The sequence below is a fragment of the Ambystoma mexicanum genome, chromosome 5q (genome assembly GCF_040938575.1).
Source record: "Ambystoma mexicanum isolate Mex_15411 chromosome 5q, UKY_AmexF1_1, whole genome shotgun sequence".
NCBI lineage: Eukaryota > Metazoa > Chordata > Amphibia > Caudata > Ambystomatidae > Ambystoma > Ambystoma mexicanum.
The window spans coordinates 525,439,302-525,456,175 of NC_090933.1; the positions used below are offsets into that span (position 1 = coordinate 525,439,302).

Below are 16,874 nucleotides of genomic sequence, written 5' to 3' on the forward strand. Positions count from 1 at the left end.
GAAAGCCGGCTCGGAGCAGTTGATTCCCCTTCCGTAGCCGATGGTTAGGTGATTGCACGTCGCTCGTTCTCCCTTGGGCCTGGTGCAGCTCCAGGCCTCGCGATCACCGCCTCTCGTGTCCTCAGGCGGCCATCTTGGTCACCCACCACGATCCGTTGGCTGTGATCGCCGAGGGTTGTATCTCACACATCTCGCACCGATTCTGGTCCGCGATGTTCTGGATCGAAGCAGCAAAGTTTCGGACGTCTCTACAATAGTTTTGGGACTTCGCAGTTGTATTTTAACAGCAGGATGAGTGGAGGATTGGGCTGGCGGCCGGGAGCGGCGAGGGATCACGTCCTCATCTTACGCCCGCTCACAAACGCCATTTTAGAACCGAGTTTTGGCAAAAAATACCAACCAGAGAATTAATAATAATTAAATAAACCGGCGGTATGTTCGAGGCTATCATAATTAAATAAATAAAGATAGTAGCCTCGAACAATGGGAAAATCCCATAGAGAAATAATCGCGGTTGAATATAAAAAGTAGTATCCACTGCCACCAGCCAAAACTCGATCAGGGGGGACGGAGACGTGCCCCCTCGACTAACAGACCCCGGGGCAATCGAATTGCCCCGGCCAGTACGTCCACAATATGATGGTTTGTACTGGTTTCTGTTCATAATTTGGGACTAGTAAAGCCAATGGTGACTTTACATGCCCTGGGAGACAGTAGTCAGTCCCAGGGTATGGAGTCTATGGTGGGGTGTCACTATGACACCCCTGTGTCACTGCACTGAGGGTGCTGTGTAACACACATAGTAAAAACACATGAGACCCTATGGAGTAAAAGACCCCATAGCCCATAAAACACATTAACAGTCAAAGGAACCCCTCAAATCATGTCCAAGCGTTTGAGGAAAAAGAGACTCACTCTTGGCAGGAGAAAAAAACAAACTCCAGAAATCCAGAAAAGCTGCTGGGGGACTCACTAGGTTAGGAAATTCAGCCTAAACAGAGAATTCTCCCTAACAAGGAAATGCAGATAAACTAAGTTCGGAATAATTAATAAGGTAGGCACGGTCTTGCCACCCAGGAACACACTGCTGGGTAATACGCCTCTTGTAAAAACTAATACCGCCAAACCTTAATGCAGCTCCTAAACTAATGGACCACCCCACACCTGACTAACAGAAGAGTCTGAATTTGTATGGAAATTTTGTTTGTTGTTTATTTCAACTAGTTCTATTGGCCTTTCGGACCATCTGAGCAATTGGCCGAGATGTGATTGTATAATTCTTGTACCATTGTGATTTACTGTGGCCATTATACTATATTTGAAAAAAACAATAAACTAAAATTTAAATAAATAAATTAATAGAAGGGCCAGTAATTCCCATTCCGGCTGACGGGTCGGGTGGGGCTTTGTCTGGAGGTCTTCTCACAAGCCGGAGGCAAAAGCCCAACTCAATCAGTTGGAGGGCCCAGGCGTCGGAGGTAATCTCCTTCCACTTGGCCAAGAATCCAGAGATTTTCCCTCCAGCTGGCAAAGTATGCCGAGAAACCTCATCCCAAATAAAGCTCTCTGAGCTGCGCTTAACATCCCCATAGCTGACCACATCACTGCAGGAAGAAAACAGGCCCACTGGCTTCTTATTCGTGAACGGATCTTCTTCAAAACCCACTCTATCACGCACAGATGTCCATCTAAAACTGCCCCGCCTTACTTATCCCAAATCAAACTCCTCGAGACCAACTAGAGCAGCCTACACCCACCGCATTACTCAACCTAAATTCAAACAGTAAAAAAGCTGGAAGATCCAGCTTCCCTACATTGATTGGCAGCCAAGCAATGGAACCTTCTCCCTTCCTCCCTCCCTCCCTCCCAGCCTCCCTCGCTCGCTCGCTACCTCCCTCCCTCCGTCCGTCCGTCCGTCAGGGCCGAACAGTCCTACTGGATCTTAAGGAACTCATTAAAAACCTTATTGTTTGTAACAAGCAGCAGCCTTGATGACCAAGGGCTTAGTGTGCTATACAAAGGTAAAAATAAAAACATTTAAAAATGAGGTGCCATAGAAGCTGCAGCAGCCTCCGACTGCCTCAACCCTCTCCTACCACTATCCTGAGGGGGATAACAATATCTCATATCCTCTTCATCTGGAACCAAAAGCAACATGTTGTCGCAGGGTCTGCTACTGCATGAATCCAGCTTTCACCTCTCCCTCAGGAAGGTGGTCAGCTGCCTCTGATATTTAGACTCTAAAGTATATGTGAGAACTTTGAGAATCCACGAGGCATTTGTGGCCTTGAAGCAAAGACTTACTTCGCTAAAGAGTCAACCTTCTTCGATCTGTCGGTGGAAAGGTTCGACATTGAAGCCCTAGAAGTAACCATTGCGGCCTGTACCACTAATCCCTTTGGATTTCGGTGTGTTGTCAGGAATGGGATATTGCCTCTCACTGGCTTGTATTTTTAAGTTGGCTCTTTGTTCACTGCAAGTGTCGTACAGTGGCGCTGCCACAAGGCGATGACCGCGTCGGCTACAGCGTGTTGAATGGCAAAGCACGTTCCGTCTGTGGGCCACGGTTGAAGATGTCAGTGAGGTTGTATTGCAATACTGGCTTTGCTGGAGCACCGAGCCCCAAGGCTATGACGACCTTTCTGACCGCCTTCCGGTACTGCGTGTTCGGTGCGCATATCGGGTCAACCGCTGGAATTCCACATTCAGGGATGTGTCCCGTCCACTGCTGTCGTGGAGCCCTTCGGTCAATTGCAGCAACCCAGCTTCGTCCTCCATGAAGTGTGGTATCAGAGCCAAGCCTGCACCACCCATCGGCTCGAGACCAAACGGTATCGGGTCATCCTCATCAACGATCGGCTGCATTGAGTCAAGTATACAGAGCAGGCGCCTGGTACAAAACTTGGCTCTTACAGGATTGGGGAAAAGGTTTCCTGGCCCGAGGGAGGTTTCGCGCAGGAGAGTTCAACCCTTTTTGCCATCCTTCGTGCCGGAACGGAAGCGGTCGGAGCCGTATAGACATTTGCCGTCGAGGCAAAAGCCATTCCAGCCCTGACCTTTCTTCAAATACCTTAAGCATCTGTGATTTAAGAACCTCCCACTCCTCTCTAGAGGCACCCTTAGCCGAGCATGACTTAACCCTTTTTTCCAACGCGTCGTAATCGTGCCTGCATTTCTTTTTGTGAAACAACGAAGAGGATTGATTGGATTCGCTCCGCAAGTGCAAGCGTTTTTTTTTATGGCAACGTCACTCACAATGTTTCTCGGGAGTCGGCCCCTCAGTTTCGTGCTCCGAAGATCTCGGGAGCAATTTCACAGGGACTTCTACGGTCTGTCTAGCACCAGTTTAGCCGATCGTTCCTTTACCGGGTTCATTGAGAGGAAGGAACCACATTGCTCTGTACTGTGTCTGATGCCCAGTCACCACACACAGCTAAGAGTGGGGGTCCGTGAGAGACATTTTGGAGTTGTAGTCCCAGCATCTTTTAAACCCGTACGGCTTACGCCCTGACATAACTGACACAGTTCGAATGAAATTCGGTGCGCAGTGCGCATGTTCTGATATAATGTGCTGAGTGGGTGGAAAAAAGGAACTGAGAAACAGGAGCATGGTGCATCCTTTTATATGATGCCCGATGCCACGTTTGATCGAGGGATGGCACGGCTGTATGCGAGGGAGTCGTCATCTAATATGTTAAGCGGTACTACGCCCCGTCAAAAAAAATCATTCAGAGCACCAGGCGCTGGATAGGTATCAATCAAGATGAGGAATCTGTGGGAAAATGCAATCCATTGAATGGAAAATTTCTCCTTAAGCATCTGTGCTGAAGGAAAACACATTGAGAACCTTGACATTGTATCACTTTGTTCACTTAAAGGGGAAGGTGTCTTTCCCTGTGTCAGTGGGTTGGGCCTGGGATGGAGGGATCTTGAGGCTACTGCTGTGGGCCTTGCTTTTTTTCTCCCTCGGGATGCGTGGGTTTGGTAGTCCCCAAAGGTGCCTATCGAGGGTGTGAGGGCATCCATCACACACCCATAAAATAATAACATTAATACAATGGAAGTACTTTTGATGGGCATTTTCAAATTGTTCACATGTTTATATCATGACATGCAGATTTTAAGTGCATGACAAGCTTACAGCTGCAGATATATTCAATGCAGGGATTTGTATTGGAGTTACTTCTGTTATATCACCTAGAACCAATTATGACGAGAACAGAGTAACTTATGGAAAAGCACAGCTGGTAAAAGTTTAACAGGATAAGCACCAGCGAGATAAAAAGATTATTCTGTTTTATTCTCACATGAAATTACTGAAAACTCCACCTGTGAAGTCTCAGTAACAATAGTGTGGTAGTTATTACATAATCGTGCTGAAATCATTAGTATATAGTTCATAGCATGTGGCGGTTGCTCTTGCAATGCACAATTACGGAACTGCACTCGTATACCACCACCCTCATTCTCTACAAAACAATTCATTGTGATATAGTCTTGTGGTGTATGCACTGTTGAGATATATGTGCAACCTCCATGTCACATGCTTTATATTCTGGTGGGTCCACTTAGTCTTCTATCACAATCTGCATAGAATACGCGGGTGCAAATGAGCTGTGATAATAACCTTCATCTGCAGCGCTCCAATTCTGCAAATCAATGACAGCAAACACCTTCTACATAGATTAATATTATCCTGTAGTGTGGTGTAAACATGTGCTTGCCAGTTAACAGTTCAAGCAATCATTTTGGGCTGTTATATGTCACAGATTCAGATACTGAAACCAAAGGATTTGAGAATTAAATTAAAAGTATGCTCTAAGAGTGGAAACAGCAGTAAGAATCTCACCTGTAAATAGACTTTGGTTAATTTGGCCTCCAAGGGAACCAAGGATGCGGACAACTCTGACTCTCACTGCTCCCAGTGACGAATCTTCTTCCTAAAAGCATTGACATATGAAGCAGTTAAAAAAGTGAGTGCTGAAGTACTTTCAGGCCAGTAAGAGGGATGCAAGTAGTGGAAAATGCATGTTTCTTAACAGAAGGACCTCTGCGATACCTAGTACAAATGTTATGCCATTACTGGTTATCCCAGGAATCTTGGGGAAGAGTACAAGTAACCCCACGCAAGTAACAACGATAGATGTATTGGGAGTTCAAACAATCCAATAATGCCCTGGGATATCAAACAAATGTACCTTTATAGGCCCTTTGCATTATCTATTCTATGTGAAGGAATGAATGGTACCAGCCTATGGTCATTATAGAGTAAGGACAAATAGGAGCCCAATCACTCACAAACCACTAATGTATTGAAGGCAAGAAATGATCAGTTTTCAAATATCTTCCATTAAAAAGGAGAAATTACCTTACCGTAATGTTCTTTCTATAGATTCTTCTCGCGCAGATTCCTCATTGTGATAGATAGGCATCATCCAACTATGCTGTTCGGAAACTCTTCGACAGGGGGGCGTAGTGGACCTCGACTCAGCCTTCGATCTGTCTTGTCTGGCTCTCGATCGGCTGCTCCAGAAGTGACGTCTTGCGTTATATATATATATACATACTCACACACATATATACCACATCACTATGCCGCATGCTTCAGTTCCTCCAATTTTTCCCCTTGCGTTTGAACGCTGCAGAAGGGAAACCACAGGAGGAGGCTAACCAGCCTTTAAAATATTAACAATATACATCCCAAGAGAGTGAACCCACGACAATGAGTAAAGAAATATATTTTTTTCTTTATTTTTTAACGAAAATGCAACAGAAACGGTCATCAAATAGCCATCACCAGATGCCTTCTCGTTAGGACAGAAGCGACAGCGCACAGAACTTTCTGAGCGGGGATGGATGGGAAGGTCGATGAGTAAATCTGCGGGAGAAGAATCCATAAAAAGAACATTACGATAAGGTAATGTTTCCTTCAATGGATTGCTTTTCTCCTGCAGATTCCTCATCATGATAGACTCCCCAAGCAGTTAGGATAACGGAGGAGGTCAGAAAGATTTAAACCAGTAGATTCTGTAGAACCGCCCCACCAAACCAACCATCAGCTTCCCATGCAACCGCCAAGGCATAGTGCATGGTAAAGGTATGCAAGGATGACCAAGTGGCCGTCCGGCATATACCCATATGGTCAGTCTCGCGTTCCCTGCACCACGCCTCAAATCTTCTCCACCTGCACGCATACAGAGATCTAGTAGAAGGTCTGTGTACAGCCAGTAACACAGAGTACCTCCTCTGAGAGGTCCCCGTCATCATACCTCATCCTCTTAAGAGCAACGCATGTAGGGGGAGTGAGTCAGGGGTCAGGTGGAGTACTCAAACCTCCGACTGGGTCAGGAGGTCTGGCTGCTGAGGCAACCAGTGAGGTGGACAGATGGTGAGATCAGGAGATCTGAGTACCTCATTCTCCTCGCCCAATCCGGGGTGATCGGGATCATGGTCGCTCAAAATCTCTTCAACCTCCTGAGAACCCAAGGAATTACGGGAATCGGAGGGAAGGCGTAGTGGAGAGGTAAGGTCCAATCCACCAGAAAAGCATACCCAAGTGCACCGTTCGCTAGGAATTCCCTCAAACAAAACTGTTCCCACTTCCCATCGGACTCTGTAGCAAATAGATCCACTGCTGGGGTATCCCACAGAGCGAAGACCTCCTTGGGGACTTCCTGGCAGAAGTCAACCCAAAGGGAAGCACTTTGAACTGACAGTGCCTGTCGCCAATGTGGAACCTTAAGAACTTCCTGTGCTTTTGGTGTATAGGCACGTGGAAATAAGCATCCTGTAAGTCTATAGACACCAGCCAGTCCTGGAGCTGAGAGGGTGGAGAATCTCTCTCAATGTATTCATCCTGAATGTGTCCTTCCTCAGGAACTTGTTCAAGGCCCTGAGGTCCAGGATGGGACGGAGACCTCTGCCCTTCTTGGGCACCAGGAAGTAACAGGAATACCAACTTGACCCTCTCTGATTGGGAGGTACCTCTTCCACTGCACCCTTCATCAACAGGCCTCTCAATTCTCCCTGGAGTTCCTGTCCCAGCTGGATTGGGGGGAGATGGAGTTCTGTCTGGAGGCTTCTTTAGGAAAGGCAGACAATACCCCACTGAATCAATTGCAGGGCCCAGGCGTCAGAGGTTATTTCCTGCCACTGTGGACAAAGCCCTGCCAACCATCCACGAACCGGTGCATCTTGGGAGGAGAAATCTAAGTGGCTTGGAGGGTGCGGCAACTCGGCCCCTGCTGCTGCTTGTTGGCCTTTAGAGGCCCATCTGCCACTTCCAGGACGCGAGAACCGCCTCTGCCCTTGCCTGGCTTATAGCCCCTGCCCCTGGAGGTGAAGTTGAAAGCAGGTTTGGACGGCTGCACCGCTAGGGCCAAACATTCAGCAGCTAATTTTGACTCCTTCAATTTCTACGGAGGAGTCTGCTTTCTGCCCGAAAAGCATGTCACCTTCAAAAGGCATGTCCAGCAACCTGTTTTGGGCATTTGGAGAAAAACCAGAAGTTTTAAGATAGGCTTGGCGTTTCATCACAACTGCTGAACCCATTGCTCTGCCAACAAAGTCTGCTACGTCCAGGCCCGTTTGTAATGACTGTTTGGCTACCTCCTTACCATCCTCAACCAGCTGTAAAAATCCATCCCCATGGCACCCTCACGGACGTATTCAGCAGCATGTAACGCTGCCTTCCATTAACCAAACTAGTATTTGGCAAAACCACATGACAGCTACCAGAAGTGAACCCCTTCCTGGCCAAAGCATCATATTTTTTCCCCTCTCTGTCCGTAGGAAGATGGTGGATGCCGCAGGTCTGGTGGAAATAGTGCCAGCCTGTATAACCAACCCCTCAGGGGAATGGTGTGTGGCGAAGAAAGAAGGATCTCCTCTTGCCGGCCTATACTTCCCTGTGAAATTGGCATTCACAGGCAGAATGGTACAAGGGTGCTGCCATAAGGAGGCTGAAGGGTCCGCAATGGCTGGGTTGAAAGGAATATTGTGATCAACAGCGGGACTCTGGTCCAGAATGTCGGTGAGGCCATACCCTTGAAGAGGGGTAGTGGACGCCTTCAACCCCAGGGTGTCAACTATCAGATCCCTGAACTTCACACCAGCATGGGTAGAGGGCTGTTTTTGCTGTAACTCCAGGTCTGGAGAAGTATCCAGACCACTTGTGTCATGTAACCCTTGAGCCAGGGCCAATAAATTGGCCTGGTCGTCAAAATAGTCGAGCCGGCGGCTCCCGTGTAAACGGGGGTCGACCAGGTCCTCAGGGTCATCGTGGTCCTCTACTACAAAAATGTAATGTATGGAATCGAAGAAACCCGATCTCGACAGTGGCACAAATGAACCATCGCCGACTGTCGGCATGGAGGGCTTAAGGATAGGTTTCGAAGCTGAAGCTTTTGATGCTGAAGGTACTTTCGGAGCCGAGGGACGCTCAGGTAACCGATGGGCATCGGGAGCCTCAGCCTTACTGCCCTCCGGCTTTTTATTCCTGACGGGTGCAACACCTGAAGAAGCTTTCGATGTTGACAGAGTGGCTGGCTTGGGGTCGGGAGCACGAGCGCCGCTTTTGCCACCAAAGATTGCTGGTCGGGGTACGGAGCCGCACCTACAGTAGCTTGCTTCTTAAACATTTCTAACATTGAAGTCTTCGAGTGGTCGGCCTCGCTGAGGGCTTACCTCGCTCCGACAACAAGCTGGACTTTTTCTTCTACAAGGAAGACGAGGAATGGCTCCTGGAATGGGACTGTTTCTTAGTCTTCTTACAATGTTGTATTTTCCCCTTGTCGGGGGTGGGCTACTCAGTCTCCGAAGACGAGGCGAGTGGCCATGCCGGAGACTTGGCAACTGGTAGGCCCAAAGCCAGTTTCATGGCCCTTTCACACATGGATTTCGGCTGCATCTTTGCACACGACGTGCATTGCCTCCGTGTCGTGACAAGCTCCCAGAGACCATAGACAGACGTCATGGGGGTCGGTCATGGACATTTTGGTCTCGCAATCGCGCCATCACTTGAAGGCCGAAACCCTGTGGGACGACATTGTGTCAAGATTTAGAAGAAAAAACGAACAAAGTACAATAAGAACGTCGAGTAAACTAGTCGTGTTCCTGATGCAGCGTGAACTGAAGCATGGGGCGTAGTGACATGGTATATATACTACGCCTCTCGTCACATCCAGAGCCCACGATCGAGAGCTAGATAAGACGGATTGATGATCGAGTCGAGGTCCACTACGCCCCTTGTCTAAAGTTTTTCGAACAGCAGAGCTGAATGATGGATATCTACCATGATGAGGAATCTGCGGGAGAAAAACAATCCATTGAAAGAACCTTATTGGCTCCATCAAATCACGTAGTGGGACAATTCACCATTTCAATCGAATTAGATGGGTTACTGGATGGTTCATGTACAGAGTAATAGTACTGCATATTTGGTAGAGCTAAACACAGAATGGGCTGCAAGGAGACAGAACACACTTCCAACATTCTGCTCAATGTGGACTGAAATTAATTTGCTTACCACAGAGACGGACTTGGCTTTCTTTATTTTGCGAATTAACGTTTTGTTAAATCCTTTCTGTGCTGTGCGTGCTAGGCGCATAGCTTCCCAATCATTCCGAGGTTCATCTGGCGAAAATAAAAAACAAGAAAGTAAAATCTTTACTTCGGCAGCTGTAGCACAAAAGAAGGAGTAGAAGCATTGAAAGTCAAAAAAACAAAAGTCACATTCTGGCATACAAAATGAGCGGTTATCTATGTTCCTCATCTATTCAAGTGTTCCAACATAAAACCCTGTGAGTGGATGAGGGCCCTAAGAGAGTGAAATCTGGAAAAACAAAGGTGACAGACAGGTTCCATTCCACTGGCATGAACGTTTTGTTATGATACCCGGAAGATGATGACAGAGGAAAATGATGCAAAGTCTTAAAAATAAAGGTACATTTTTGACAACTTGGTAAAACCGAGGCCGTGATGGACTGGGAGCATCCATCATTGCTGTATTCTGTAACCACCCAAACAGTGGCCGTAAGACATTAGTAATAAAAAAGTATTCTAAAAAAATAAACAATGTAATGCAAAAGTGTAAAATACTTCAAAGTACCAAAACAGCATGGAAACAAAACAAGCTTTTTCAATCAACATGTAACCGCACTCTCCCAAACAGAAATAGTTCCACTCAAAGGATAACTCTACACAATGGATGCAGCTACAACAGAGCTTTCACTAAGATGCACTTGTTCTGCATCACAGGACGGCTGACTACAGCAGGGCCCCTTTAATTGCATCTTCAATATCTTTGACAGGGAGATAAATCTATTTCTAGCCAGGCTAAAAAAATCCCATCCTTTACATTTTCAAAGGCAGACCTACTAGCATTGCCATTGGTCATTTAAGACAGCTGCCAGTGCATCTACTTCATAATGTCAGGCTGTCTGTTAGGTTGCTGGGGTGCCAGTAACAGTGATCGAAGAGTACCCAGCGAACATGCTAGATCAGTGTCTGCCTTTATGGACTGCAGGATTTACTCTACAGACTTGCTGAAAAGGTCTACACTCTCAAACGGCATATCAATAACCTTTGATTGGAGCTCAGGGTGAAAGTTAGTGGCTTTCAACCAGCCTTGCCTGCGGAGCACTGGCCCGTTGCCCATTTGTCAGAAACCTGAATCCGCAATGTCCAGAGAGACTGTAATCGCGTGATTCGAGGCCAATTTACCTTCATGAAATAGAGCCCACGCTTCATTATTCTTGTCCTCAGGGAGAAAGTCTAAGATAGGTCCTAGCTTTTATCAAAGCTCCCTATCGTATCAGAAGAGTATAGTGTGAGGGGTCAGAAATGCGAGACAAGACACAAAGATGTCATTTTCTCTGTTTTATTAAAAAAAAAAAGGGGTTGGGATAAACGCCTATCTTTCCCTATCCTAACAAGAATGTCCCTACTTAGCAAACTAAAACTAAAGATAGATGAGTGTCCAAAAAGCATCTGACCCTCACACTAATGCATATAACAAAAGTGTGCAAGGAATAATTGTCTGTCTTCAGTTCAACAAAATTGTGAAAAGGTTTTGGAAAGTATTCCTTGTTACAAGAGCTGGGCTCCCTTCCACTGGATCAATTCAGGAGTACCCTTGGCAAAGTCACAAAGTACTTTTCATTTCAACACAAAATGTCTTTCCCGTCCAACTGCTTTCTTCCACTTGGTAAAGTAAATATCTCTTTCACAAGCACTTGTTCAAAAACCAAAGCAATTGTTTTCCTCTGCAGTACCCTTCCTGGTAAGGCAAATGTCTTTCACAAAACACTGGTTCATAAACCAAGGCAATTGTTTTCCTCAACACAATGTCTTTCTCAGGATGTAATGTAAATATTAGAATCACAATTCTTTCAATGGAATGCTTTTGGCAGGATAGCACAACTACCTTTGGTGATGCAACAATTTGTCAGAATGGTAAAGTTATCAATGTCTTTCCACAACACCTTTTTACCACAACCACGTTTCTTCAAAGCAACAGTTTCTTTACTGATTCGCTCTCCTGCCAGGAAGAGAAACTCCTACTACTACAGTTGGTCTCTTCGGTTAGAGGCAATATGGGTGTGGTGTGGTCAAAGAGGCAATAGAGCCAAAAGAGGACACCATTCTAACAATGAGACCCAGCCAGCAAATGGTTAAACCAGCGGATCTAAGTAAAACTACATGTCTCATAAACCACCACGAGAAACGGAACCAAGGAGAGGGAAGGGACAGAATTAACAAGGGAAAACGATATAGGTATAGTCCAGTCGGGCCGTATTATGACAGGTGCACCCAGAGAAGTACAGGGTGTGACGGCCAAACAGTACCTGGAACTGGGTGTAAAGGGGAAGGAAACTCAATGCAGGTGTAGAAAGAAGGCGTGGAAAACGTGGGGAGGCTGAATGGAGGGGAGGGACAGAGTACGGGTTAAAGGCGGCAACTGAGAACTCACCAGGTGTCTTATTACAGCCGCAGCCTTGGCCGGAGACCAGAGAGGAGTGGGTTGAATCCCCAAGTGATCTACATTGGGCGTACTAGGAGGCTCGAGGAGAGGCATCGCAGAGACCCATATCAAAGGCGGACACGCTGGCGAAAAGCAGCCGTAAGCAGTTAACCAAGGACAGTGCATTTCATGGATTTTCTTTTTGTTTTAACATCAATTGGGACGGCTGGCGGACAAACAGAAAGCTAGCGTCCGTGAAAAAGAATTAATTTGAGCTTATTGTTCTACGAATTCAAAGAGGCGAGAAGCCTAGAGGAGATTCCTACGAACTCTGGATTTGATTAACCCTTTCACAGCAAGCTGAGCCACGTTAATATAAGCATGTTTTGTTGATTATACGGAGGTTAACAAAGCAATAAAACTTGGAACATCCGACTCCAGCCTACTACTTAACAATGGGTTACAGATTTCCCCAAACTGGTGTCTCAGGAAAGGAGCATTGCGCCCTTGTTGCACTTTTATCTCTTTGTTATAGTCTCTGCGCTGTTGGCAATGTTTGTTACAGGTTTCCCCAAGTTGATGTTTCATAATTGGTGAATAGCGCCCCTTTTGCCTTCTTTGACTTGCTCGATATTCAAAATAGCCTGATTTTAGCAAACGTTCCACTCGGAGTGCCCGGGGTTACCTTTTCTTGCAGGCCAACTCACCAGCTTCGTTTGGCATCTGTTACTCCCTGCTGCTGCGGCAGACACTCTCCAGATCGGTAATTCGATTGAGAGCTCTTCCGTAGCTGCCACCACCTACACAGCCCTTCTCCTGAGAACCGTTGGGTTTCTGTGCCCTCGAGCACCTCCAGAGAAATTGCGTCGGGTCAGGAGCATGTCTCCCAGACAGCTGCGCTTCTCTCCCTGCTGCTCACCACGACTCTGCTTTCTGTTGCGCATACTCTGCAAAACCACACGCCTTCTGTTCCAGCAGCGGCTTCTGCTTGCATTTGTACTTTGACTGCAGCTCCAACCGCTTCACTATCTTTACGGACTGCTGCTCCTTCCCTTCTACTACACAACTGTGGTCCATTTTCAGGTTTAAATGTCCCGCTCAGGTACCTTGCCTTAAAAAATCTAGACTGCATATTCCCTTCAGTGGCACCTTTGATCCTCAGTGACTCTTTGTCCTCCTTCCTCGTCCCAGTACCACAGGCATTATGGATCTTGGAGTCCAAGATGGGTTTGAGTTTTATGTCTATTGCTTTCTATTTGATTATTGAACTGGATGTTATCAGAGTAATGGAGAGGAAAGGTGGATAGCAATTACATTGGTTTGCTCTACTTTACAATATGCCATCAATGCTTCAGGGGGAATGGGCGAATCATGAGTTAATGAGCTCACCAATTCCCCCTGAAATGAGTCTCCTCCCTCATAATAACGCCCTCAGGGTCAGGCTCGGGTAGGGGCTGCCTTCCCCGTGGCCATGTGAGAGGAGGCCCATACCGGGAATTAGTGATCATCTCACTAGGCTGCGGTAAACCTTTTACCCTCCTGGTCTGGAGGGACCATGCATGGAGAGGAGGGGTTAGTGGATCTCTTCCTCGCAGCAGCATAAACCACAGAGTCGGGTGAAGGCTGGGAACAGAGAAACTTTGTGGCAGAATCTGTGATTCTGTATTTTTTCTCTAGGTGATCCTTCTTTGGAGGAGCTGAGAAAGGTGTCTTCATGACCAAGAAGCCATCCTCCCATATGCCGTAGAGCAGGGGGATGGATACAACTGATTTTCAAGAGGATTCTCTCCTTTGGAAAAGGAAACCCTCCTTCTCTTAATGGACCAGATTGAAACATTTTGCTGCACGTGTCAACAGTGAATTAAACAAGCCGATATCATCTGGTGGAGTCTCTTTGGAGAGTAGATCCATATCAGGGAGCTTGCCATCAACTGGAATCAGGTCGTCAAACTCATCCTTACCTTGGGAACCTTGTGAGGTGTCAGTGTCCGTATTCGTGTCTGTGCCTGTGAGGATAGCCACAGTGACTGAAAACCGAAAAACAGCCTGGGCGGAGGTGTAGGCAGAAGAGAAGGTACTAAATGTGTCCTCGGTCCTGATGGAAATGGTGGACTCCTAAAGGGGACTGGAAGATGGGACAGTTGTCCCCCTTGTGGTCCGGGTGCAGGCAGTAGAGGCATTTGTCATGCCAATCATCGACAAAGACATTCTTCAGGATGCACTTGGAGCAGGTTCTGAAGAGAGATTTCTTGCTGGTGTCCACAATGCTGTGTGGTGAAGGCCGAAATCCAAGGAGAAGGCCTCCCTCGAAGAAGATTCCGGCTTTGGAATGGATCTTTACCGGCAACAGGGCCCGCTGCCGGAAGTTGCAGATAAATATGATGGTCAAATTCTCACAAAAATAGAAGAATTGAGGAGGACCTCTAGGGGTGGAGCTTAGGAGGACGAATGCCATTGGATTGGGCGGTATGACCCAAAAAAATCAACAGACTCGGCAAGCGACAAGCAATTTTTTACTTTAAAATGAAACTGCATTTAATATTACTGAGTATTCCCACCCAGACGATGGGAAATATTCATGAGCATGTGAATCCATGTAAGATCCCATGCTGGATAAGAGGAGTAACCAGGGTCTAGGACCCGAAGCAAGAAAGTGATGCGAGTCATCTTTACCGTTGCAGTGCTTGGCAAAGTAGTGAACCAAGAGAGTCAAGCTGAAGAAGACGAGACACCAAGCTCCAGCACCCTCTTAACGCTTAAAATTGGCTGTTGTAGGTGTGCAGCTAAAGGAAAAGAAGATATGGGGAAGGGAGTCATTGCCCTTTGTTGTAAGGAACTGATAACACGATACCAGGAGAAGGGAGTCATTCTCCTGGTAACCCAGAACGGATGCAAGGTCCAAAACCCTGGGGAAGGGAGTAATTCCCCAGGACTATGCGAGACCGGACACCAGGAGAAGGGAGACATTCTCCTGTCCCATCCAGAAGAACAGCAAAAGTACTGTTTGGAAATGTATCATCGGGGGAAAAAAGTCATTACCCCTGACAAGGTGTGGAGATACGAGACTGTTAAAGATTTGGGAATGGTTTAGATAAAACAGGAACCCTAACCCAGAAGAATGGAGTCATTCTCCTCGGACAAGAAAGGTACTGCCTTATTCTTTAGTTTCTAGCTTAAGGGACAAAAGTAAGGTTTTTCTTGACAAATTATGGTGGACACTTGAGTTGACAGACATGCTGACAGTCACCTTTTCTCTTTGATTGAGGCAGGGAAATACCTCCTAGGCATAGGGATAATTGGGTTTTCTTTTTTCTTTTCTATTCAATAAAAGTCTTTAGACCCAAACATGCCACTTGTGTCAGTCTTCTCCTTCTGCACCCTTAAACGTCCCTTCCAGTTAACAGTTCTATAAAGTCTTTGTTTCTTTTGATTTTTTTCCTTTAGATAAGGAAAGTGGTTAGATTAGAGTAGGATTCTGGACAGAGGTATTTGTTAATTTCAGACACACTAACAAGCACAATTGTGACTTTCTTCTGGTATAGAATAGGGCAGGGGCCTGTATATTTAGGGAAAGATTAGGAGAACTGGACAATAAAAACCTCTTGAAACAATGTTTGGTTGTCCAAGTCCCGATTCTGACTTACCACGCTACTCTGTCCGACATGTGTTTTTACCCTGAATTCATGTCCTCCACAATTGGCCTTAGGCTGCGGTCATGTGTGCCGTGGCTACTCAATGTGTGTGAATGTTTAGTCACCATTACTAGCAGCAGGTATATTTTTGTTTATACTTTCTTCATTGACATTTCACATAAACTACAACTTCAAACTAAACCCAACCCCCCCCGCACCCCCTTCCCTACATGACACGTAAATAGTTCACATATCTGAAGTCGGACCAAAGTGCACGGAAAATGAACCACATAATGCGACAATTCAAAGTATACACCACCCTGCGGCAGATCCCGAAACCCACACAGCATGAGGAGAGGAACACAAGTCAGTACGACCCCCTCTCTTTCCCCCAGTGTTCCAATAGTCCAGGGTCACAGAATTGTACTGCACGGCACACAACAGTCAGGCCCCTCAGTCTGGTGAAGTCAGGTTCCCGTGATGGCATGGTGCCTAATCGCCCGCCGTTCCCATGAAGGAGGTATGACGTATACGCGTCACCTCAGTTCCTCCCCTTCATCACACCCCATCTCAATTCCATATTGTTACAGTACATAATATCCTGAGACCATTGGGCAATCGTTGGGGCGGCACTCTTACCCCACCCCATAGCAACCCTGCGCTTGGCTAAGATCAACAGAAGAGTGACCAGTTTCCGAAACCCCTTCGGCACCTGGGCAGTATATGCCAACAAGCCCATCATCGGATCCGCAGCGTACCGCTGACCCACGATCTGCCCTATCACATCAAACACTCCTCCCCAAAATTGACCAAGCGATGGACAATCCCATGCCACATGGAGAAAACCCGCAGGCTCGTACCCACACCTGCTACAGGCCGCAGACCTGTGAGGGAAATAGCGATGCAATCGATCCGGAGAGTAATATTGATGCAAGAATTTAAAATGAACAAGCTTGAAACTGGTGTTAATGGCCCCTTTTCTCGTACCTTCACATCAGTACAACCATGTATCCTCCGAAATCTCCGTACCTAGCAGCCTTTCCCACTCCACCCGTGGAGATATTACAGACAGTGACTTGCACTCCGACCCCGCTGCGTAAAGCCTTGAGATCAACCCCCGATCCAGGTCTCCCCTTACCACGCTGTCGAACAGTTTTGCCACCGGAGGCTGCTCGGGAAAGGACGGAAAGAGCCGCCTCAGCGCCACAGGGAGCCTGTAGTACAGAAATACATCTAGCGCCGATAGAGCCCCCTTGCCCATCAGCTGATCAATAGTAAGA

At 46.9% G+C, this 16,874-nt stretch overlaps 1 protein-coding gene across 1 annotated transcript in view; it reads right to left on the reverse strand.

Moving 5' to 3' along the window:
- Positions 1-16,874, reverse strand: part of PRKDC (protein kinase, DNA-activated, catalytic subunit) — a 3,362,625-nt gene that overhangs the window by 2,721,113 nt on the left and 624,638 nt on the right. The window contains exons 22-23 of the mRNA XM_069621025.1: positions 9,527-9,633; positions 4,850-4,940 (exon numbers count right to left, since the gene is read on the reverse strand). Coding sequence (XP_069477126.1) covers positions 4,850-4,940; positions 9,527-9,633 — 198 coding nt within the window. The remainder of the gene's footprint in view (positions 1-4,849; positions 4,941-9,526; positions 9,634-16,874) is intronic.